The 25,970-nt window shown below is 43.9% G+C and overlaps 2 protein-coding genes across 8 annotated transcripts in view; one reads left to right on the top strand and one right to left on the bottom strand.

Moving 5' to 3' along the window:
• The window catches only part of ELP4 (elongator acetyltransferase complex subunit 4), a 345,800-nt gene extending 329,446 nt beyond the window's left edge, over positions 1–16,354 (bottom strand). For all 5 annotated transcript variants that reach the window (XM_014576421.3, XM_075927788.1, XM_006128898.4 and 2 more), the window contains exons 1-2: positions 16,186–16,354; positions 11,217–11,252 (exon numbers count right to left, since the gene is read on the bottom strand). In XM_014576421.3, the coding sequence (XP_014431907.2) occupies positions 11,217–11,252; positions 16,186–16,354 (205 nt within the window). The remainder of the gene's footprint in view (positions 1–11,216; positions 11,253–16,185) is intronic.
• Positions 15,819–25,970, top strand: part of IMMP1L (inner mitochondrial membrane peptidase subunit 1) — a 66,352-nt gene continuing 56,200 nt past the window's right edge. The window contains exon 1 of one of the 3 annotated variants that reach the window (XM_075927802.1): positions 15,819–15,952. Coding sequence is in view for 1 of the 3 variants with exons in the window: in XM_006128904.4 (XP_006128966.1) it covers positions 15,902–15,952 (51 nt within the window). In the remaining 2 variants the exon portion in view is untranslated. Of the gene's footprint in view, positions 15,953–16,406; positions 16,545–25,970 lie in introns of those variants that run through there. The other 2 variants (XM_006128904.4, XM_006128902.4) reach the window with 2 other exon arrangements.

The following is a 25,970-nucleotide window of genomic DNA, read 5'->3' as shown; positions in this document are numbered from 1 at the left end:
AGGCAGGGAGTATGGCCGAGACTCCTGCTAGGCTGCATTCAGCCTGTGGGCCATATTTTGCCCCCATCCACAAACTAGAGGGAATGAATAGTACAGGTAATCATCCAGTGATATTTTGTTTCTTCAAGAACACTGCACTGTTGAACAAACAAGTTTATGGAGTCCCCATTATTTTAATCACAATTTTAATTTTTATTATTAATGCTAATTTTGATCCTCTGAAGGTTTGCAAGATCCAACAGAATACCAAATAAGCCTCTTATTCAGTCATGAACTTTTGATATTTTTTCATCTGTTCTTTCCATACACAACACTGCAAGCACTGAAATCAGTAGCTCAAGAATTTCTGCATGCTGATTTTTTTGTTTTATTCTGTGAAAAGACTGGCTTTACAGGTTTGAGGAAAGATTAGATACATTTTTTTACAAACTAGTAAGAAATAGGGAAAATTCTATCTTACCTGTGAATTTTCATTCTAAGACCCTCCATGTTAAATAGCCTTCATAGTGGAGCATTCCCTATTGCCACAGCATCTTTTTTAATGAACTCTTCAGAATAACAGCTTCCAAAGCCGTAAAATACTGAAGTGTTCTTCAACTCAGAACTATTTACAGCAGAACCTTAACATGAGAAAATTAGCAATTTTTATGGAGGAACACTTTTCCTTTTCACACTATTAAACAAACATTAGTCAGGAGGGAGAAACACACACACACACACAACCAGGCAACCACATTCACTCCCCCCACTCTGGGTAGGGATGCCAACATGTAGATGACTACAGGATTAACCAATAAGCCTCTCCCCCTCTTGCTGACTCTGTGTCAGAGGCAGCAAAGGTTGGGGGGAGCAGGAGCCAGTGCCCATGAGGAACTGGCTTAAAAGCCAGCTCCCCACAAGCACAGTATCTGCCTGTGTTTGCTGTCTGGATGCTCCCATGCTGCTGCTACTGATAGAGGCAGCCCCTGTCCACAGGGGGTACAAACTCCCCATAGACAAGGACTGCTGCTGCAGAGCAGCCTCTGTCATTGAGGAGCTCAACTCCCCCCTCGTCCCTTGGACAGGGGCTACTGCCATGCCACGCTGCTCCCTCTATATTAGATGCAGCAGCATGGAGTTGCAGGCAGGAGACAGTCTGCGTGGGAAGGTTTTTTTAAATGGCTCCCCTTGTGGGTTAGTTTCCTCTCTGATAGAAAGGCAGCAGTGCAGGGTAACAGGGCGCTACCCAGGAGTGGGGCTGGGAGCACACTGACTGCTGACCCTGCTCTGGGGACTACTGAATAACTGTGTAACCACTAAAGTTTCACACGCTTACACAACTATTCAATTACTATCTAACATCCCTAACTCTGGGCATAATGTATTCTTCCAAAGCACGATCAGACAACCTGAGATGGAGAATCCTAGAACAAAAACGTACACATAAGAGTTGTTCCTCTCTGTTCTCTCCATGCTAGTCAATCTTCACAGCAGGGATGCAGAAAGCAGTAAATCATCCTGGCAAGGAGGTACTTAGTTTTCTCATGTAGAACTGAAAAGGAACTTAAGGTTTAACAGCCACCCTGTTGCCATCACAATGAGAGTGTATATGGAAGACACTGTAAGTAACCTTACAGACATCCTGATAAAATGTGCATGATCTCTCTTTTGTTACTCTTTTCATGGAGTGCATACAGTAAGAAGAGTCATCCCTGAGGCTTTGAATGACTTTGTTATATATACCTTTATTCCTTTACTGATTCTTTTCCCATTTAACTTACGCATTTCTACTTCCTTAGGGTATTTGTACCAACTAGAGGAGCAACAATACCACTCCCTATTACATGAGGAAGACTGTGATACCTTTGTGGATTGAGGCCAAGTTAGTTCAAAGAAGTATGAATGTGTACATCAAGTTTCTCTGGTAGAAGAGCTTCCTTGGACAAGGTGGTACCAAATAAGCAAGATGCTTTCAGTAATAAGAGTAAAAAGCTACCAAATGTGAAGTTGAAAGGTAGTTTTATAAGTTTCCATGACTTTGATCTGCAGGCTAGAAAAATCTGTACTTTGCCAGTGAATTGGAAAGAGCACTGGTGTTCAGGAATTTGTTAAACCGGAAAAAACCAACCTCTTATTGCTGTTGGATTTCTTGCAGTCACTTACTTGTCTTTCAAAAGAGCATTGGCTTTGAGTCCGATGATTAGGCCTGTCCTTTGCTTCAGCTGACTTTGCCCTAATGTATGTTCTTTATAGCATTAACTTCTGGACCTCCAGTTTATATATAGACATCATTTGTGCACATCTTTTAAGATGCTAAGAGGGTGCTAATCACCTTTATTAAAGTGATAGACTGTAGTTCCTTCCTCTTACCTTCCCAGATGACCAGTTAAGAAGCACAGAAGGGCCAGGGTAGGCCCTTTTTAGAGTGTGCAAGTAAGTATGTGCTGGAACTTTGAAGTTAGGTTCCAGTTACACTTTTCAGATATGACTGTAAGAAGTCCTAAGGGCTAATAAGACAATTATTATAATCACTGTGGCCTGTTCCTTTACCTGTGATGAATGAGGGTGTGTCTAGACTACCTAGTTTTGTCGACAAAAGTGGACTTTTGTCGACAAAACTATACCAGCGTCTACACTACTGCTGAGTTCTGTCGACATAATGTCGACAGAACTCAGCAGTTTTGTCGACGCTGGTATACCTCATTTTACGAGGCATAACACCTTCTGTCGACAGAACTCTGTCGACAGAAGGTGTTATTGCCTGTAACACTGCGTCCAGACTACGGAGTTCTGTCGACAAAGCAGCTTGCTTTGTCGACAGAACTCAATGTGTCTGGACGCTCTTTGTCGACGGAAGTTTTGTCGACAGTATCTGTCGACAAAACTTCCATCGACAAAACGCAGTAGTCTAGACGTACCTTAAGAGGAATGCTGTCCTTTTCTCAACATCCAAACATTCAGTAAGCAAAGGGTTAAACACAGGTAGCTAGACAGTGTTGGCAGGGAGCCAGGAGAACCAAAGAGGAGAAAGTATTGAAAATTGAATTGAAAGGGGTACGTGCCTGCTGTTTTTCTGTGTCAGTTTAAGCCAAGAGCTGGGGAAATAAGATGAATTGAACCAGACAGGACTACCATGCCTACAAAGAATACTGGGACTGGACCTTGAAGCACAGATAAGTGAATAGACAGAGAATGTATATTTAGACATGATTAGGTTATTTTCTTTGTTCTGTTTGGTTAAACTTCTCCGTGCTAAATCCATGTGCTCCCCTCCTTCACCGCCCCATGCTGTAACTTTAAGCTGTATCTAGGGATGAAATTCTGTGTTAATTTGTTGTTTTCTCAGTTGTTTCAAAACACCTAGTAACTAAGTATGCTTTACAAAGTATATCTTTTGTTTTGTTAATAAAAATTACCTTTTCTTAAGGCTATGATTTGATTCTTGTGACCTGGAAGGTAATAGGAGGTCTGTGTATGCATGCCTAAGACTGAGAGATCAGCTGTCAGAGATTACAGATTGTTTTCTTTTTTGTTTAAGCTCTTTTGTGTTAAAAGATCTTGGGGTACCCTTTTGGAAGAAGTTCCAAGTGCCACTACAAAGTAAAAAAGACCCTATCTCCAAGGGTCAGAGACTCTGGGACCTTGGAGAGTTTTTTCAAAAGCAGAAGCTTATAGATGCAACGTACTTTTTAATGTGTCTTGCGGGCTCCCACCTTCTACACTTGGAGTGCCAGAGTGGAGAACAGACTTGACATTACTATATTTACTCTCCCCTCAGTCACTGAGAAGGCATAAATATTTTTCAGCCCACTTCTTAGATTAGTAGACCAGAGTCTCCCCTTTTGAGTGTCTCTTCCTCATGTAGTATCTCTTTTGGATTTCCAACTCAACTTTGATGCAAATAGGTTGAATCCCTAGGCTTCCACTCTACATGGTGATGCACCAAAAAACTAGCTGATCTAGATTGGTTTTCCTTAGTTCAAAGCCTCTTACTGAGTCAGCCAATTATGATTTCCCTTTTTACTATAGGGCCACGAGGAACAGAGCAAAAACGTATACCCAGGATATTAACAGGGCTATTTCTCTAATAAAGAAAAACTTTAAAAAACAACAAATAGTCTAGCAGCACCTTCAAGACTAACAAAATACATAGATGGTATCATGACCCTCCATGGGCACAGCCCAATTCTTCAGATGAATGAAGTATTAAAAGTCCAGATCCAAGTATAATTAGGAGAAGGGGTAGGGAAAAGAATGGAAGAAAACAATGAATTAGTGTAAAATTGACAAGAAGCTGATAAGAACAATTTGCACCTTCTCTAAGTACCCATTGTTTAACTGGCTAGCTAGCACACTACCTTCCACATGCTAATGGCTTAACCAATGTCTTTATTCATACGTTTGTGATAGGAATCAAACTTGTAAATGAAGTTAAGTTCCAACTCTTCCCTGTGTATTTGGCTTGAAGATTTGGCCTGAAACAACACAGTGACTTTGAGAGCCATTAATGAATGTCTGGGCAGGTTAAAGTATTCTCCAACAGGTTTTTGTGTGTTGCATTTTTGGAGGTCTTATTTGTGTCCATTAATTCTTTCTCACAGAGACTGTCCAGTTTGGCCAATATACATGGCAGAGAGGCATTGCTGGCATTTGATGGCATAGATGACATTAGTGGATGTGCAGTTAAATGAGCCCTGATATAGTCGCTGATGTGGTTAGGTCCAGTGATGACATCAGTTGTGTAGACATGGGGACAGAGTTGGCACCAGGGCTAATTGCAGGGGTGGGTTCCTGGATGATTATGATGGAGGTGTGTTGCGTGGTTACTCAAAGCCTCTCTTTCCAAAAACAAAACAAAACACGTCAAAAGTTGGGGAACAGCTCTATAATTCTTCCTCAACTGGTAGGAGGCTGTGATTAAGATGAAGTGGGAGTTTCCTGTCAAAGATCACGTGTACATATGGACTGAACCCTCTATTACTTTGCCTATGGTTAAGACTGCTACATCCTTCTTAGTAGAGGGCTCAGTTGAGCCAGCTGAAGAAACATTCCTACCAATTCTGCAGAGAAGAGACTAAGGGAGACTAACAGACGTTAGTTCGAATTAACTTTGATAGGCGCTACACATGCAAACCGCTAGTTCAAACTTAATTCGAACTAGCGGTGCGCTTAATTAGAACTAGGTAAACCTCATTCTACGAGGACTAACGCCTAGTTCGAATTTACTAGTTCGAATTAAGGGCTGTGTAGCCACTTAATTCGAACTAGTGGGAGGCTAGCCCTCCCCAGCTTTCCCTGGTGGCCACTCTGGGCACCACCAGGGAAACTCTTCGGCGCCTCTCCCGGCCCCGGAGCCCTGAAAGGGGCACGGGCTGGCTACGGTGCCCGTGCCAGGTGCAAGCCTGCCAGCACCCAGCCAGCAGACCCTGCAACTGGCACGGCTCGAGCCAGCCACCCGCTGCCACCCAGCCCTCCGCCTCTTCCCGGGACCAGGCTGGCGGCTCCTGGGAGCATGCCCAGGTCCGCAAGAGGCGGGCGCCTGCTTAGTCTAGTGGAGACATCGTGGACCTCATCCACGACCTCCGCACTAGGCACAGGAAAGTGGCCGTCTAGAGCAGGATAGCTGCCAGCCTGGCCACCCAGGAACAGGTTGGCATGAAAATCAAGGTGGTCCACTGAGACCCTCGACCCTGAGCTTAGAATGGCCGTACTGGGTCAGACCAAAGGTCCATCTAGCCCAGTAGCCTGTCTGCCGACAGTGGCCAACACTAGGGACCCTGGAGGGGATAGACCGAAGACAATGACCAAGCCATTTGTCTCGTGCCATCCATCTCCAGCCTTCCACAAACAGAGGCCAGGGACACCATTCCTACCCCCTGGCTAATAGCACTCCATGGATCCAACCTCCATGACTTTAGCTCACTTCTCTTTAAACTCTGTTCTAGTTCTAGCCTTCACAGCCTCCTGCAGCAAGGAGTTCCACAGGTTGACTATTTGCTTTGTGAAGAAGAACTTTCTGTTAATTTGAAGCCTGCTACCCATTCATTTCATTTGGTGTCCTCTAGTCCTTCTATTATGGGAACTAACGAAGAACTTTTCTTTATGCACCCTCTCCACACCACTCGTGCTTTTATAGACCTCTATCATATCCCCCCTCAGTCTTCTCTTTTCTAAGCTGAGAAGTCCCAGTCTCTTTAGCCTCTCTTCATACGGGACCTGTTCCAAACCCCTGATCATTTTAGTTGCCCTCCCCTCTCCCACGCTCTCTCTTCCCCTCTCCCACCTTCTTTTCCCAGTCTCCCCGAGTTTTGTTCAATAAAGAGAGTTTCTATTTCTGAATACACGTGTCCTTTCTTTTGTACATCAGGAAGGGGGGCTAGGAAGGGGTAAGTGGAAGGAGGTGAGGGAGGAATGGGGTACGAGCCCCCGATGGGGAGGACTGGGCTGGCTCTGCGGGCTCCTCGGGGTGGAAGCTCTCCTGAAGCCCCTTGATTGACCCCCCTCTGGATGGCAGCCTGCGGCAAGTGCAGCCAGGCTGATGGCCGAGTGCTGTGATGTGCCGAGTGTGGGCACTCAGGGCACTCCAAGCCAGGACTGCTTTTCAAGTGGGGAACCCCTGAGAACTGTCTGTCTGGGGTGGGGGTCGGGTCCCTTTAAGCACAGCCCTCGGCTAGCCTGAGGCAGCAGCTCCACGCTCTAAGTCCTAATCTGATGCCCTGCCGGCACTGCTTCCGGCCATCCTTAACGTCAGTTCAGGGTCCACTCAGTGTGGACATGCTAGTTTGAATTAGCAAAACGCTAATTCGAACTAGTTTTTAAGTCTAGATGCACTAATTCGAATTAGCTTAGTTCGAATTAACTAATTCAACCTAAGTTAGTTCGAATTAGTGCTGTAGTGTAGACATACCCTAAGAATTATCCAGACTAACCTTGGATACAGCAGCTTAAGCCCTGATAATATTAGTTGCGTTCTCTTTTTTTTTTTTTTTGTGGTGTTCCATTGTGAGCACATGCAAAAGAAAAAAAATCTAAATCAAATCTAATTTAAACAAGATTTTCCTGCCAGCCTTTTTTAGAACTGATGCCTCACCTGATTCCAGTTTGCTGCATTTTCAAAACTTCAGGAGATCTGTCCTAGTGCAAATATTGCTCCACTTGAATAAACTGTGGCTAAACTCTAATATCCTTGAAATATTTTGTTAAACTGTGTGGGGAACCTAAATCTTGAGTGCCTACTTTGTCTCTAGGCAAAGGAATAAGTCCCTCCCTCTTTCCAGTGAGAGAGTCTTCAAACTACATTATGTCAAGTATTTCCTTTAAAACTGTTGCACAAGGTTCCAATATACAGATTACTCATTAAGAGGAGGGCATTGCTGCTTTTTTCTGAGGTCTGGTAGACCAAGGAAAACAATGCACTCCTAAAAGCGTTTCTTTTTTCTGGATTTCCAAGTCTGGGCAGATTTCTTCCAGCTCTACCCCTAACAAAGGTTATGTCTAGAACGTAGAGTTTAATCGGAAAAAGATACACAATTTACATACCACAAATTATATATCTTTTTCTGCTTTACTGTTGAAAGAGGCTTTTCCAAAATCTGGTGCATCTACACTGAGCCAAATTCAGGAAGGAGTCCTCTTTTGCCACATCCCTTATTCCTTGTAAAATGAGGTTTGCAGGGATGGCAAAAGAGTGCATCTGCTTTTTCGAAAATTCTTCTGAAAAAGCGGACACATTCCTTGGACATGGCATTGCTTTTGCGGGATACCTCCTGTATCCCGGAAAAGCAGTGAAGTCTAGACGAAGCCAAAGAATGCTCTGTTGTGGGCCTCATAAAATGGGTATTTGAAATAATCAGGGGAAAGGTATACTGAAAAATTATAGAATTCAATCATTGTCTCCTTGGCCAAGTGTATCTTTTCCCCAAGGTGAATAAAAATAAACCATCACTATCAATAAGACCCTTTGTAGTATCAGAAGGTAAAGAATCCAATAGTTAATCTCCTACATGTTGGAACAATAGAACCTGTTCTGAGGAGAGGGAGAGAGAGAGAAATTTGGAAAGAGCATACTTTTTTTGTGGTATGAAGAGAATTAATGTCATATACTCCATATTAGAGCTTGTGTCTCTCAGCAAGTCCATAAAGAGTTTACTATTTCATGAGGAAATGTGAAATCCATCATTAAAGCATAATCTTCCCACAACTTCACAGTATAAAAATAAACCTGGAATTGTACTGAAGATGTGATAGATGAGTGCTACCCAGAAATACTTCAGCTTTTGCTACAACAAAAAGTATTTTCAGTGAGGTTTCATGAGTCCTTTTGGGACTCAGAACTTCTATATTGGTATTCACAAATGTAGTATCTTTGCTTTCTTCCAGTGAAAGAAACAGATGATGTATGGATGATCTTCTTATCATAAAAGGCTCAGCCGCCATTTTTGAAAGACTTCATAAACATGTCTTCAAGTGAACAAGTAGAACAGCCAATTATAGGCCTCACAAAACTCCAGCATATAAATTGAAACAAAATACAGGACTATGTAGCACTTTAAAGACTAACAAGATGGTTTATTAGATGATAATAAACCATCTTGTTAGTCTTTAAAGTGCTACATAGTCCTGTATTTTGTTTCAGCTACACCAGACTAACACGGCTACATCTCTATCACTATTCAGCATATAAATTATCACTCAAGGCAAACTTTGTTTTAAAAGAGAGGAAGAAGAAGATAAAATCTCAGTCAACTGTTGTGTTAATGCATCTTTTGTGCATAAATAAAACAATTCTGGCTTTTTTTTCCCCCTGCCAGGATATGCAGCAAATCATGATACAAAAAATATTCAGATTCAGCAGTACTTGCATCTTTTAGTGAAGTTCTTTTTAGTATTATTTTACAGCTACCTGATTGGTAGGAATAAATGGTAAGTTTTCCGAGTGGAGAGAGGTAACTAGTTGGGTCCCCCAAGGGTCTGTCCTGGGACCCATCCTATTCAACTTATTTATAAATGATCTTAGAAAGGGTAAACAGTGAGGTGGCAAAATTCGCAGATGATACCAAACTGCTCAAGACAGTTAAGACCAAAGCAGACTGAAGAGCTTCAAAAAGATCTTACTGAACTATATGATTGGGCAACAAAATGGCAAATGAAATATGATGGAGACTAATTTGGCTACAACTACACAAGAGATCTTGGAGTCATTGTGGATAGTTCTCTGAAAACATCCATTCAGTGTGTAGTGGCAGTCAAAAAAGTAAATAGAATGGGATCGAGAATAAGACAGAAAATATCTTGTTGCCTCTATATAAAACCATGGTACGCCCACAACTTGAATACTGCATACAGATGTGGTCGCTTCATCTTAAAAAAGAGAGATTGGACTGGAAAAGGTTCAGAAAAGGGCGACAAAAATGATGAGGGGTTTGGAACGGGTCCCATATGAAGAGAGATTAAAAAGACTTGGACTTTTCAGCTTAGAAAAGAGGAAACTAAGGGTGGATACGACAGAGGTCTATAAAATCATGACTAGTATGGAAAAAGTGATTAAGGAAAAGTTATTTACTTATTCCTACAATAAAATAACTGAAATGAAATTAACAGGCAGCAAGTTTAAAACAAAGAAAATGAAATTTTTCTTCACTCAGCACACAGTCAGCCTGTGGAACTCCTTGCCAGAGGATGCAGTGAAGGCTAGAACTTTAACAGTGTTTAAAAAAAAGCTATATAGATTCAGGGAGGTTAGGTCCATTCAGGGAGGTTAGGTCCATCAATAGCTATTAGCTAGGATAGGTGGAAACGATACCCCAGCCTCAGTTTCTCTGGATGTGGGTGACAGAGGAGGGAATCACATGAGGATTACCCAGAGCCCGCTCAACGTACGGGCCAACCAGGCTACCGCCGGGGTGCCCCATTGTAGGGGGCGCCCTGTGGGGCTACCGGGTTGGGGTGGCACCGTGTATGCTCCGTGCGCCCGGGGTGGCGCCACGCATGCGCCAGGCACCTGGGGGTGGAGCCGTACATATGACGGGGGCAGGGCCGCGCATGTGCTGCAAGGCCGGGGGTGCCTCACGCCCAGGGGCAGGACCACGCATGCATCGCACTCCTGGGGGCGGCGCCGCGCTCCCGGAGCCCAGAGTGCACAAATGGCTCAGGCCAGCCCTGGGATTACCTGCTGTGTTCCATTCCTCTGGGGCATCTGGCATTGGCCACTGTCGGTAGACAGGATACTGGGCTAGATGGACCTTTGGTCTGACCTAGAATGGCCGTTCTTATGTTCTTCCAGTGTTTAACCACTCTGACAGTTAGGAAGTTTATTCTAATGTTCAACCTAAACCTCCCTTGTTGCAATTTAAGCCCATTGCTTCTTGTCCTATCATCAGAGGTGAAGGAGAACAATTTTCTTCCTCCTCCTTGTAGGCCTTCTATTTTGTAGACTAAACAAGTCCAGTTCTTTCAATCTTCCCTCATAGGTCATGTTTTCTAGATCTTTATTCATTTAAATTGAATTTGTGAGATTCAAGTTAAAAACTTCCCCACATGCTCTGCCAGCTGTGAGATTAGGGTCCCATTCCCAAGGGAGAGGCTGTAGGATTTTGGAAAATTTAACTCCAGCTCCATGACACTTATTCCAGCCTATTCTCAGTGAAAGGAGCTTCCACACGGTCTACTCAGCTGTTGAGTGTCAACCTTGCCCACATACTGGCTGGGAGCCAGGTTTGATCATAGCCCATTTAGTGGTCTTGGCATGAACTCTGCCCATGTTACAGCGATTGCTGAGTTTCTGTGGTCTGTTGTCCCTACCTGCCATTTTTGAGGCAAGAGGGGGGAAAAATAGCAGCTGTCTTTCAAACCCCATTCTTAAAGCCAACTTTTAAGTGTAGTGGTTTTTGAGAGAAAAATCGCAAAGCCAATATAGGAAAAGAAATTTAATTTAAAGGGAATTTTTAATAAGTGTAAAGCTTTGCTATTACAAAGGGAGACCTGGAGGTGCCATGTGTGCTAGATGGGAGGTGAGAATTCTAGGGAGTTCTTCTCAAAGAGCAATTCCAAGCCCAGATTCAGAGCAGAGATCGGGTTGTCACCAGTGGCTATAAAGATAGAGAATGACTGGCCATGAAGTGTGTCAAAGAATTAAGTTTGAGTGAAATTTAAAAAGACAAATTGTAATCATAGCTATATAAAATACCAGATAAGGAAATAAAAGTATAGCACAAAATATTCATAAATTCGGTACTAACCAATAAGAAGAAGGGTTCCAACAGCTAAACCTCCACCTGGAAATAAAACAAAAACCAAGAATAAGATAAGGCTACATTTTAATGTTACCTAAGAGAACAATTAAGTTGCTTAGTTTATGAGTCAAAGAAAGATGATATAGCAAGTTTAAAAATGTAAATGTGAACAACATTTTAATTACCTTTGCAAACTTCCTACAATTCACTATTATGAAATAATTACATATTACATGTAATTACATATTACACATTACAATTACTTTCACAATATATTGTACTATACTCTTTATACGAAAAGATCCTGCAGAGGTCTATACAACTGAGCTTAAGCACTGCAATAATGTTCTTGGGGCTTAATCAAACACTTACTTTAGTGGCACTACTCACATGAACACAAATGTGAAGGATTGGGTCCATATTTAGGAGCAAATAATACTACTAACTCTACAGCCATAAACTAACCATGCAGAATACTTCAACAAGGGTTCAGCCAACTCCTTTGCATCTGTAAGCAAGGATACACTGGAGGGTAAGGATAGGGTCCAGAGTGACCTAAATAAATTGGAGGATTGGGTAAAAAGAAATCTGATGGGGTTCAACAAGGACAAGTACAGGGTCCTACACTTGGGATGGAAGAATCCCAAACACTGCTACAGGGTGGAGACTGACTGGCAAAGCAGCAGTTCTGCAGAAAAGGACCTGGGGCTTGCATGTCCAGAGAAACTGGACATGAGTCCACAGCATGCCCTCGTAGCCAAGAAGGCTAATGGCATATTAGTGTGCATTAGAAGCAGCATTGCCAGCAGATCTAGGGAAGTGATTATTCCCCTTTATTTGGCATTGGTGAGGTCATATCAGGAACACTGCATCCAATTCTGCAAAAACACCCCATTACAGAAAGGATGTGCATGCACTGGAAAAAGTCCATGGGAGGGCAACAAAAATGACTAGGAGGATAGAACACATGACTTACAAGTAGAGGCTGATGGATTTGGTCTTATTTTGTCTACAGAAGTAAAGAGTGAAGTGGGATTGAAGCAGCCTTCAACCACCTAAATGGGGGTTCCAAAGAGGATGGAGAGAGGCTGTTCTCAGTTGTGACAGATTACAGAATGAGAAGTAATGGCCTCAAATTGCAGTGTGGGAGGTCTAGGTTGGATATTAGGAAAAACTATTTCACTAGGAGGGTGGTGAAGCACTGGAATGGGTTACTCAGGGAGGTGGTGGAATCTCCATCCTAGATATTTTTAAATCCTATCTTGACAAAGCCCTAACTGGGATTATTTAGTTGGAATGATTCTTGTTTTTAGCAGGGGGTTGTACTTGATGACCTTCTGAAATCTCTTTCAACTCTATAATTCTATGACTGGCCTGTCTCCCAAGATGTCTGAGTGAGGGGTCGTCATCTAGGATAGGTTGTAGACTTGTCACTCCTCGCTGATAGACAGTCCCCCAACAAATACTCACCACCAAATATATACCACATAGCAGAAACACTAATCCAAGAATCAATCCCCGCAACAAATCCCATTGCCAACTCTGTCCACATATCTACCCTATTGACACCATCATAGGACCTAATCACATCAGCCAAACCATCAGGGCTCATTAATCTGCACGTCTATTAATGGGATATATGCCTTCCTGTGCCAGCAATATCCCTCTGCCATGTACACTGGCCAAACTGGATTGTCTCTATGCAAAAGAATAAATGGACACAAATCAGACATCAAGAATGACAACCTTCAAAAACCAATAGGAGAGCACTTCAGTCTCCCTGGACACTCAGTAAGAGACTTGAAAGTTGCCATACTTGAACAAAAAAACCTTCAAAAAAAGAGTACAGCGTGAAACTGTAGAACTGAAATCCTTAAACAAACTTAACATTATCAGACAAGAGCTGAATAGAGACTGGGAATGGCTAGCTCAATACAAAAAGTAATGGTCTCCCTTTTGGTATTCTCACCTTCTTATCAAATGTTCAGAGTGTGCCACATCCGCCCTAACTGAACTGGCTTATTAGCATTGGTCTTCCACATATTGTGTTACACAGTAATCTATGCATTTGTGTATATATCTTTGCATTAGTTTCCACTTCATGCATCACACAAAATGGACTCTAGCCCACAAAAGCTTATGCCAAAATTAATCTGTTAGTCTTTAAGGTGTTGCAGGATTTGCCTCCTGGTTTTTGCTGAAACACTATGGAATTTCTTCAGCATAAGGCAAAACAAACAAAAAGCCACATCACAAACAACTTCTTGATTCAACATTTCTCACTACAGAGAGTAGGATTTACATGGAACAGATCTGATTTAAAAAAATCATAAACAACAAATAGTCTGGTAGCACTTTATAGACTAAACAAAACATGTAGATGGTATCATGAGCTTTAGTGGGTACAGCTCACTTCTTCAGATGCCTATTTGGTTTTCCCTTCCATATTTACATACCCTCTGCTTCTTGTTTTCCACCCCCTTCCATTTTTCCCCCTCTCCTTTCTCCCTTCTCCCCTATTTATTTTGGGTCTGGACGTCCTAAACTCAAAACTCCAGTCATCTGAAGAAGTGGGCTGTGCCTATGAAAGCTCATGATACCATCTACATGTTTTGTTAGTCTATAAAGTGCTACCAAACCATTTGTTGTTTTTTAAGTTAATCCTGTACAGACTAACTTGGCTACCTCGGAAGCTAAAAAAATCATGTTCGTGAATGAAAGACCTGGCAGGAGTAGCTGCTTTACAAATGAACAATCATTTTAGTGCAGAAGAAAAAGGACAGAGCTCCCTATTGTTTAAAATGAAAAGAGTATTAAACAACTGCTCAAAGTGTTCATTTAGTGATATACAACGGTATACAGTGTAATTTTAACAGGTGTGTTGGTAAAGCTTGGGACACAACTAATGTTCCCTCTAATCTTTTCCATCCATGTGCAGATTTTTTCGATCCAAGTGCGGAACAATTTTTATGTACACCAAGGCATGTGCAAATGTGCACGACTGGTAGAAAACAAAACATAACTGTGGGTGCTGTACTAATCAGCTGGGCAGTACTCGAATCTCTGATTAGCAAGTGCACATCTTAAAATAGACACTATGGACAATGCAGCTAAGCACTGACAAGCCTAACTACAACCCTAATGGCCCATATTCAACTCTAGATTGGTACCTATTACAAAATGCACATATACAGAGTCCCAGTAACAGTGAAACACAATATACAACATTGTCAATTATTTATCTGTGAAACTGTTAGTCAGCAACATGGAGAAAATCTATACAGAGGATCTTGTGTATGGCTTGCTTGATCTAGACAGTGATCACAAACTCACAATTCCAAACTATACAAAAGAAACCAGCAGAAATACTTCCTTGAGACCATGAGGCTTCTGTAGGTTCAGTGCAAGGAATTAGAATTCTGCAAATTTGTCAAGTCACTCATGTTCTGGATGCCTTCAAAAATGTATTTTAAAAAGTTGTTACCTTCTGCAGATGAAGGGCTTTCATGTGATTCCCCTAATGTTACCATCTCACTCTTGAAATAAATATTTTTTTCTAGAGGCTGGGAAGTTACTGAATGTTTAAAGCTAGGGAATAGATAGCTTGGATAGGACACAGAATATGTAGGAAGAAGTTTCCCCAATTCATTTTATCAAATAGATGACTAATCATTACATGAGAAAGAAGATGGTTGGGTACTGTCCATGTTTTGGTTACCATGCTGTGTATTTCAGACTGTGCATTTTATAAGATGGAATATGCACAAGAATCAAAATGTTCAGTTATCTTACATGTATGTTATACTTTTCTTCTCAAAGTGCTTTACACACTATATAGTAGTAATGAAATGCAGCTACCTCTGTCTCCCTTCAGAAGGACGTTTCTCTCTATCTACATTGATCCACATTCCTGATAAGATAGCAGAAGTGTTCCCTCCTTCCTCTTTACAGCGTCATGTACAGCATAGGGGAAAGGGAGGATGCAGACAAGAGATTTTCATCAGGACACCAAGGCAGAAGAATCATTTTCACAGAGCAGAAATAAGATATTGTATTACCTCACCTGTAGATGCCCACACATAAAATGCTAGCACTAAAGATATCTGCTCTCATGAATGAAAGGACTCAGTCCTGCATATTATACTTGTAACAGTCAGTCATTGGGATAGCTGCACCAGTGCAAACCCTTAGGCAACGCCACAATTTGCAATGGTGGAATTTACTGCTTGTAATCTATATATACTGTGCTGCTGCAAACCACAGTCTAACTAATTTACACTCATAAATACATTAATAATAACTAGTGCTTACATACAGCTGAAAACAGAGCGAGTCCCTAATTTAGATAAGATTTGAGCTGAGACTCAGGACTTCATACCCACAATTCCAAGTTCGTGTCAAAATGCTAACCCCACAGAAGGCAACTACACTAGGGATGTATTTGCCACTCTCTTGTAATCTGAGGCTTAGCCTAGTAAATCTGCCTCCTCCACTCCCCCCCACCACACACAGCCTCTTCTGTGCCTGTTTGGATGCGTAAAGACTCTAAAACAAGTATCTCGCTGGGGAAAAGCAGACACATCACACTTCCACTCCAGGAAAGGAAAGAGAAGTATAAACGGGCTTCCAGGAAGCCTGAACGGCTCGGTGCAGTTGGCTAACCTCACAAAGCAGACTGCAAGGACCTTTATATGCATTCCCCGCCGTCCCCAGATCCCGAAATAAATAAAGGAACCTCGAGGGTGAGTATCTGGTCAGGAGTCTCTTCTGTCTCCCAAGTCACGAAACTTTGGGGAGGGTCGGATAAGCAGAGCCTGCCCCAACCCCGGAGCGGGAGGGGAGCGGGACTGAAGGAAGGCAAGACGAGCAGGCAAGGAACAGGAAGAAGGGGCAGCCCGTAGAAGGGAGAGGAGGGGAAGAAGGGACAGGCAGCAAGCGTCCTGCGCTGCGCTGCTGGGTCCGGCTCTGCACCAACCTAGCACACAATCCAGGGAGGGGAGCCCACTGGAGAGCAGCAGCTGCCCGTGGCGAACTGAGGGCCGCGTGCCCGCGATAGTGGCTAGACGGCTATTGGCAGGAACTTTCCGTTGGAAACTGGTAGCCCCGTCACTCGACGTTGCCCCACCGGTCGCCAAGGCCGCCATCTTAGCTTCCTCCCGGTTGACAGGAGAAAAAAAACGCCAGGACTGTAGAGTCCCCTTTCTCCTCCTCTCCCGCTTCGACCTATGGGGAGGCGGCCGGGGCCCCCCTCCAGCCAATAGCAAGGAGCGTTGTTGGCAGGCCTCGTACCACGGGCGTGGGGGAGGGGCGAGCCTGAAACTGCCGGTCAGGCAGGTAAGTGAGGGAGGAACGGAAGAGGGAGGCTGCATTTCACCCCGTACCCAGCCGCTCCGTCGGCTGAACCAGGTGCCCAGCAGTTCTGAGGCTGCGGCGGTGTCTTTCCCTGACCCCCCCCGCCCTGGAGGTTTTAGAGGTGCCTGGCCCGGCGCGGTGACCTGAGCAGGCGGTTGCCCCACGGCCATCGGGCGGGCAGGCGAGGAGCCCCTGTCTCATCTCCTGCACGCCGGGCGCAGCCTCTGGGTTGTGCAGAATAGACCCAGGTTCTGGTGCTGCCGCAGCGTCCGGCTGCCTCAGGGACCTCAGGACTGGGCGTAGCGCGAGGGGGAAGGTTGTCCCCAGCCCATGGGTCCTGGAGATCGTGACTCTTAACTCTGACCGATTGACTAGTGACCTCGCCTAAGACTCCGGGCTAGCCGATCCCTGTGCTTGCGTGGAACCACGGTGTCTTTAGAGGCGGTCTGTCCATGCGGAGCTGTTGCAGCCTAAGATCGCGTTAGGGAAAAGGCTAAAAACGACGTGAAATTGAATCACTTAACATTTTAAATATTACAGTGCAAGGGCGAAAAGTCGGATTAAGAGCTGGAGGGTAATAGGCGCCTATTTAAAACAAAGCCCCAAATATCGGGACTGTCTCTCTAAAATTGGGACATTTGGTCACCCTAGGAGGTGTCCTTAAATTGCCTGGCTAATCTCAGTGCTTTGACAGTTACAAAATGTTTTTGTCATTACTGTACCTTTCTGGATTAAAAAAAAGGAATTAGGGATATAAAAACCTTTTAAAAAAAACCTCTACTGGTGTAACTGATTGAAATGCAAATGGTTACATGGTTAAACACTCTGCTGGCTCCCACCAGTGGCTGCTGCCCCGGCAGTCTGTCTGTGATGGCCAGGAATTTAGCTGGTAACGTTAACCTATAAGCTGATAGGGATGTTAAAATGTGTTTATTTTTGTGAATGTGTAACGGCTGCAATTTTCAGCAGTTAAATGTTTACACGCAGGAGGCCAGGCAGGAGCTGGTGCTTGTGGGGAACCAGCTTTTAAGCGGGCTTCCCATGAGCACTGGCTCCCGCCTGCCCCTCTAACCGCCCACACTGCTGCCTCTAAATCAGAGGCAGCAGTGCGGGGAGGAGGGCAGTTGGCTCTGCAGGAGTCAGTGCTCATTTGCTCCCCTCCCCTCTGAACAATGTGAGCACATATGGAAGCTGGCTTTTTAGGTTCCCACCTGGCCCCCACACTGTTGTATGTGAGAGGAGCTGACTTAAAAGCCAGCTCCCCCCACCGCACTGGCTCCTGCCTGCCCTCCTCTCCATTGCCTCTGATACAGTCTCTGATACAGAGGTGGGGAAGGGGGGAACCTGTGTGTAACCATGAGGGTTAACTGATGAGCCCAAGTTCATCGGTTCACCTTGTGCACGGGTACATATTCACATCCCTGTGAGCTAATGCTTCTCAGTTAACGGGTTAAACTCTTACATCCCTAACAGGAACCTAACTGTACATGACAGGATAGTAAATGCACAAAGCAAAACTTGGTTTTAATAATGTTAAATGTTACATCTGATTAAATCTCTCTACCTATTGTTAGCCATGTGAGGCTTAAATAGAGTCCCTTGATTTCTTATTCAACAGTTTGGGAGTCTCTGACAAAAGATTCCTTTCTTGAAATGACATCCAGGTTGTTGGATCCTTGTATAAAATTCATGGCAATATTGGCACTAAAGTGAAAACTTATTCGTGTGAGAAACGTAGTTCCTGTATTTCCCTTTTTTTTACTGTTTGAACCAGTCACTAATAATACACCATGATTTTATTTTGAGTCTTTAAGGTAAGTGGTGCATACGCTGCTTTCTGTTACTTGTGTACTCCGGTGGTTTGTGACCTTTTTGAGCATACAGACCCTTTTCAATCTATTAAAATTTCACCAATCGCCCCCTCCCCCCAAACAATAAAGCTGTTTTCAAACATTCCATTCCTTGATAATCTTTTGAAATGTATAATAGTTCATGAAGTTCAAGGGTGGAACTTCAAGAGGCTAGGGAGCTAGGGTGGAACTTAGGGAGGCTTGGGGGCAAGGGAGGATGTTTGGGAGTGTGGGGGGGTAGCAGCTGTGCATGCTGGGACATGGCTTGCTTTTGATCCTGTTCTCCAGACGCTAAGGGAGAGTGGGGAAAGTGCTTGCATGTTGTGCATGCCTCTCACACTTGGCTGATGTGAGAGTCATGCACAGCATGCAAGCACTTTCCCCTCACTCTCTTAGCATCTGGGGAAGGAGATCAAAAGTAAGCTGCATCCCAGTACACATGGCTGTGGGGAGGGGGTCATGGAGAAAAAAAGGAAAAGGAAAAGTAAAGATTGGGCCCACCTCAGTGGGCCCAATCCTCACTTTTACATTTCTGCAGATCTCCAGGGCTACGTCTACACTGGCCCCTTTTCCGGAAGGGGCATGTAAATTTCACTAGTCGTCGTAGGGAAATCCGCGGGGGATTTAAATATCCCCCGCGGCATTTAAATAAAAATGTCCGCCGCTTTTTTCCGGCTTTTAAAAAAGCCGGAAAAGAGCGTCTAGACTGGCCCCGATCCTCCGGAAAAAGTGCCCTTTTCCGGAGGCTCTTATTCCTACTTTGAAGTAGGAATAAGAGCCTCTGGAAAAGGGCGCTTTTTCCGGAGGATCGGGGCCAGTCTAGACGCTCTTTTCCGGCTTTTTTAAAAGCCGGAAAAAAGCGGCGGACATTTTTATTTAAATGCCGCGGGGGATATTTAAATCCCCCGCGGATTTCCCTACGACGACTAGTGAAATTTACATGCCCCTTCCGGAAAAGGGGCCAGTGTAGACGTAGCCCAGGAGTCTGCAGACTACAGGTTGGGAACCACTGGTGTACTCTAACCAAGGGATTTTCAAACTCTGGGTTGCAGCTTGTAAAGGCAAGCCACTAGCTGACCCAGATATGTTTTGTTTACCTGCACCCCTATAGGTACGGGCAGTTGCAGTTCCTGTTGGCTGTGGATCGCTGTTCCCAGCCAACAGGAGCTGTATCTGCAGGAGCACAGCTAAGCAAAGTGTCTCACAGCCAGCTAGAGGTTTGTCCTTACAAGCTGTGACCTGGAGTTTGAAAACAATGAAATACCCAAGTTTAGTATCTCCTTGTGGCTTCTGCTGTATATGTCAGAAATTAAAATATTCTAAACTTGACTGAGTATATTTTAGCTCAAATGCTTTCTGAAGGAAGCCTTAATGGTAGGATGCATTTTGATTTTAACATTGGTACACAGATGAACTGGGGCTAGTATTTGTATGCTCATGTTTTTCCATCTTTAGTTGTCACATCCTCCTTGTTCTGGTTTATAAAATTCTCATGATTCAATATCTAACATAACTTATTTTTAAAAGCCCTTATGATACTGAAGCCAACTTCATAATTTTGGGCAGGTTCTCACTCTTGATTTTTGCATACTTATGGTTGGAAATGAATTTCTTTTGGAATAGTATTGGTAGTTTCTTTTTAATACAACACAATTACTAGGAGTGTTTTGATACTCCCAACACTTTAAAAACACATTTTGGCCCTCTTGTTGACTCTAACCACATGAAGCTGGGCTTTTAATATCCTAAAATCCCACTTAGCAAATTCATACTGGTTCTGTTGCAGTCAAAGCCCTCTGCATTTGAGGCCTTCATCTTTTGCACTTGCTGGGGGGAAGAGGGCAGTGTCAGTAAACCACTTTGCCAAATCACATGGTTTTATCATGATTCTCAATATTTATTTGGTGATTGTGGCAGGGTTCTCTCACTCTGAGAACCTTCTTGCATTTATTGGGATGATACCACTCTCTTTGGCTCCTGCTGGTTAGCTGTGTCTAGCCCTAGCTCTTCTGTTGCTCATTGTTTCCCCCAGATCACTTGTGTTCAGACCCTTTCCCTGGGTATTAAACAAATTCAGACAAAAGTCCAAATTGAACTCTTCTTCTGCCATTGCCTATATTGTCTCCGTGTACCTTAACCCTCAGCCAAAGAGCTCTCACTCCTTCAGTCTACTTATAATGGCTTAGCTCCACCCCCTCTGGCTAAGAGCCAATTGGCTGCTCACATCGCCAGGTGCAAAGCATAACTAATTGGGTGCATTCACTGGCATTGCAGGTGATGAGGATTACACCTCTTCAATAAGGTTTTTTACATTTCTGATTGCTGACTTCAATCTTGTGAAATTTAGTCCTCATCCAAAATTGTCACCATATTTCTTTAACTTTTGTAACTGAAAAGCATAACTGGCCCCAGCAAAAATGGATGGTCTCTCTCATTGTGTGTGTCTCTGATCACAGCTAGCACTAGGCTTAAGCAGACCAAGCAGTTGCTTAGGACCCTGAGCAGCTGAAGAGACCACACTATTCACTTCTTGTTACGTGTTTGTGTGTGGCAGACCATCAAAACATTCCTGCTTAGGGTTCTGCAGTGGGCTAATATGGTCTCTAGCTGTGCTGATACAGAGGCAGCAGTATGGGGGTGTGTGCTGTGTGTGACTGTGCACGTTAACCTAGGCTCATCGGTTATATTTTCACATCCCTACTATATACCTCTAACTAAAATGTGGGTTGAGAGGAGAGGGGGTGAGCAGGGTCACCATGAGTCAGGGGTGCAAGAGGGACCCCAGACATTGCTGGTCATGGAGTGTGAGGGACTCCTCCTGGTATGGGGGGGAGGAGGAGGAGGAAAGCTCCCAATTAAGCTCTGTGCAGCTTCCTGGGGCCAGCTGGCATATCCCTGTAGCTCCTAGGGGAAAAGAAGGCCAGGCGTGATCTGCATGCTGCCCCTGCTACAAGCTCTGGATATGCAGTTCCCATTGGCTGGGAACTTCAGCCAATGAGAGCTGCAAGGCTGGAACTTGTGGCAGGAGCAGTGCATGGAGAAAGCCCCCTGGTCTTCCCTCTCCCTAGGAGCTGCAGGGACATGCTGGCTGCAATAGCTCATTGGTCAACAACTTCTCATTCATAGTTACAATGAATACGGAGCACTTTCCCAGCTTCATGGCGAGACTAACACCATGCCTCACCAAGATTACCGACTTACTGACCATCTTCTCCCTTCTTTGTCTTTTCTCTTTTTTTTGTTAAAGTTCCCCCTTTTTTATTTTTATTCAGTTTTGTTCTTCTCCTCTTGTATCCCGATAGCTTCTACTTCTTCCATACTCACAGGTAGCTTCTTTTCTGCAAACTCTACAGGCAGTTCTCGGGTTACATACAAGATAGGGACTGTAGGTTTGTTCTTAAGTTGAATTTGTATGTAAGTCGGAACTAGTACATATTGTAGGGGAAACTCTAGCCAAACATTTCTCCAGAGCTCAGTTTTATTCTCCCACACCTCACTTCCCTCAGTCCTTTATTCTCAAGCTGAGGTGTCTACTGAGAAAAGCCGCTCTGCGTCTCCCTGGTCTGCTGGGGGGGGGGGGGGGGGGGGGGGCGCTAGCTTCGCGTCTCCCTAGTCTGCTGGGGGGAAGCAGCTAGTGCGGGGTTGCCTCACCCCATTTGTAAGTAGGGATCCGATGTAAGTCGGATCCATGTAACCCGGGGACTGCCTGTAGTTCTTTTCACAGGTTTTGTTTTCTCCCTCTCCTTGGTGTCCTTGCTTGTTTTCTGCTGATCATTGATTGATTGTAAAAGGCTTATTTGTATTTCACTTATTAGTAGGATCGAAATAGTAGGCAGTGTGACAGATAGACGCATGTTCCAATCTTCCCTTCCCCCTGCAAAAAAAAAAGTAGACATTTAATCTCTTCTTGGATTTTTTCTTCATACAAAGCGGTTTTATTTGAGCCAAATTTAACTGAACATACTGAAGTCAGCGGGCTTACACCAGGGATGAACTTCTCTCCTTTTCAGTAGATTTTGCAAGTTTGAGTCATGTCATTGTACGATACATTTGGAAAAAAATGAGTTAGACAGATAATTAACTGATTAAATTGTGCAGTAGTGATTCTTTGAACACAGTTGTTTATTCCTTTTAGGTTTTATATGTGCATGGTAAATGTTGACAAAAAGATAGTTGGCATAAAACTAAACAAAAAGTGAGCAATACTTGAGGCCTTCTGGTTAGAGTTGCACATTAGCAACCATATTCAAGATTACCCACCTTATATTATAGTTTTTTATCTATGGCAATTTACACTATTTCTTTTTCAGACTCTGAGGCTACGTCTAGTTTTCCATTAAAAGCATTTGCAGAAAAGAGCGTCTAGATTGGCACGGATGCTTTTCCGCAAAAGCACTTTTTGCGGAAAAGCGTCTGTGCCAATCTAGATGTGGTTTTGCACAAGAAAGCCCCGATTACCATTTTCGCCATCGGGGCTTTTTGCGCGAAACATCTGAGCTGTCTACACTGGCCCTTTTGCCCGAATGGGAGCAGCATAGTATTTCCGCAAGAGGCACTGATTTCAGACAGTAGGAAGTCAGTGTTCTCGCGGAAATTCAAGCGGCCAGTAGACAGCTGGCAAGTTTTTCTGCAAAAGCAGCTGCTTTTGCGGAAAAACTTGCCAGTCTAGACACAGCCTGAGTGAATGTATTGCTTGCCAAAAAAAACCCAAAACATTATTTGGTAGGTTTCAAGACACTTTTTTTTCTAGTCACCAAAATGTTCTAGACAGCTGCATAAATGTTCTTATCTGTAAGAAAAAGTTAGTTCCACATGGCCATTCAATCCTTGGTCTCTTCACTGAAACTGGCAAAAAGGTTACTGATGCAGGACTTACTGGTCTCCTATTGTGCCCTGTTGTCTCAGTTTCTCCTTCTCAAATGCATTAATTAGGCCATCATCAAATCTTGAATATTCAGAGTACTGCTCCCAATAGATGCCAGCTCTGTGGGAGTTCCAGCCTCGAAGCACCCATAGGAAAGAATCAGTTGGTGCTCAGCACCCACCAGCAGCCCCACTGCTCAGCTTCTCCCCTCCTGCCCAACAGCAGCACCACTGATCAGCGCTTCCCCCATCTCTTCCTTCCCCAGCACCTCCTGCTGGTCACGGCTCATTTGTTTAGTGGCATGCAGGAGGTGCTGGGTAAGGGGGCAAAACAGGGTTGAGAAGAAGCCTGATGTGGTGGAGCTGGGGTGGGAAGAGGCAGGAGAGGGTGGGACTTTGGGGTGGGAGTGGAGTAAGGTATATATCAGTTGAAACAATTAACCAGTAAGCCTGGGCAGAAGGTGAGGAGGCAGAAGCCAGTGCCCATGGGGACTCAGCTTTTGAGCCAGCTCCCCGTGTGTGATGGTTCCTGAGGAGCTGCCTGTCACCCTGCTGTCTGCCACAGAAGTATTAGGGGGAGCATGTGGAAGCTTAAGCTGGCTCCCCATGAGCTGGCTTAAAAGCTGGCTCCCCATGAGCAATGGATCTCACAGAGCTGCCTGCCCCCTGCGCTGCTGCCTCTCTAAAAACCAGCTTCCAAAGAGCACTGGCTCTTGTCTGCCCCTCTCCCATGTGTAAACGTGTAACCACTAAAAATTCAAGCGGTTACATGTTTACATAAAAACACAATAGTTAACATCCCGAGGGTGGAATGGAGGCTGGGCCTGGGCAGAGCAGGGGTCAGGTACCCCTGGGGAAAGTGGAATGTCAGGGAGTATGCTACTCCCCCTTTTGGTTGTAATTCATTACCATAGAATAACACTCAAAACCTTATAACCCTCTGCATCAGGTTTAATTAGTAATTTCAGTTTATAAAAGCTTCAGCAGCCCGGCTTGCAGGGTGGAATCCATGAAAGAACATAGATGTTCCAATACTGAGCATCACAACATCTCTTTGGTAGGTGGCTTGAAATCCACAGGAATGGTGATTCCACAAAGCCAAGCTAGGCACCTCTCCTAATCAAACAATGAATTGTGGGGAGGGAGATGCGTAAACAAATCCACAAAAGCCAGCATGGTAGATGGGGAACCACCTACACTGGCCAATAGGAGATGCTAATGACAGGGGTATGTACAAAGCACTATCCTTGTCTTGGATATGGGTGTCTATGTCCAGACTGTTTATCTGTGCTTAGTGATCCACAACAAGAATCTGATACCTGGAGTCAGGCAGCTTAGAAGCGTAAAGCATTCTTGCAGGAATGAATTAGGTGCTTGCACACAAAATAGCTGGAGGAGGAGTCCCCCTCTAATTTTTAACTCAGTGATTAGAGCACTCGCCTAAGATGTGGACTACCCCAGTTCAGGAGGAAAATTGGTTTTGAAGAGGGGGATGGTCTTCCCTTCTTGGGAGAGTGCTCTAACTATTGAGTTCTGGAATATTCCGGAGTCTCTTCTATTGAAGCTGTTCTATTACGGAAAAATAATGAGTGATTGGAGCAGAGGAACTTGATCCTGGGTCTCCCAGTTCCCAAGTGGATGCCCTATACACTGGACTAGAGTCTTTCTCTCAATGGCTGTTTAGTCATTGGGCTAGAGGGAGCAAGAGAGAGAAAATGACTTTAACTTGATGATTAGGACATACATTTGGGAGTTAGGACATCTCAGATCCAGTTATCCTGCTCCAATCCTGGGGGAAGGAGATTGGATATTTTGGGGACTGGATATATTTTTAAGGTCAGGGCTACTCAACTTTGGAAGTCCTGGGGGCCACAGTGATACTCTCAGCATATGCCGAGGGCCGCAATTTAAGTGTGGTTGCATATACATGCAAATATATATGCAAATAGCTTCTTTTACACTGACGGGCATGAATACAAAGATTAAGGCAAGACTACACAACATGCAGGCCCCATTTAAATCAGTTCTTCTGACCGTAATAAAATGCAATATTTACCTAATTTCCAGCCATATAATAGCACTTTCAATGAGCAATGACAGTCCAGGAATTTAACTACTAAAACGCATATCAATAGGAGACCGTTATATTAACTACTCTTTGTTTTGGCTCCCACCCGGGGCCGTGTTGAGCCCCGCATAAACCCAAACCACACCACCAGCCTAAAACAAACGGGCCGCAGGCCACATGCGTTTATGGGTTTCATTCTTGTATGATTTTTAGACATTCCAATATTGTTTGTCTTTTAACCTGTTTAATACATATGCAATTGGTTAGGCAACTAAATATCTAAATGCATAAAAATTTAAAAGCCACTGAATAATGATCAGAGGCTATTGATGTTTTGCTATTATCAACCTGAGCCAGATTTGAACTACAGACTGATTATTTTAAATATCTAATTTCTGAGCTTTAGTAAGGATTCAGTTCATTCTGTGGTCTTCATATGACAGGAAATCATAAACAGTGATCCGAATTTGAATAAAATACTTGAAAGCATTTTGTTCTAAATCTATATGTCCAGTTTATTTTCAGTAATATTTCTCTCTGCTTAGTGTATGTATGGGATAGATAATTAGTTAGAAAAACTGCATTGTCATCAATGACTTTCCTTTTCATAATCTTCTTACCAACATC

This window comes from Pelodiscus sinensis, chromosome 4 (genome assembly GCF_049634645.1).
Source record: "Pelodiscus sinensis isolate JC-2024 chromosome 4, ASM4963464v1, whole genome shotgun sequence".
In the NCBI taxonomy this organism is placed as follows: domain Eukaryota; kingdom Metazoa; phylum Chordata; order Testudines; family Trionychidae; genus Pelodiscus; species Pelodiscus sinensis.
The sequence above is the reverse complement of the archived record's forward strand: the minus strand, read 5'-3'. Positions and strand labels throughout refer to the sequence as shown.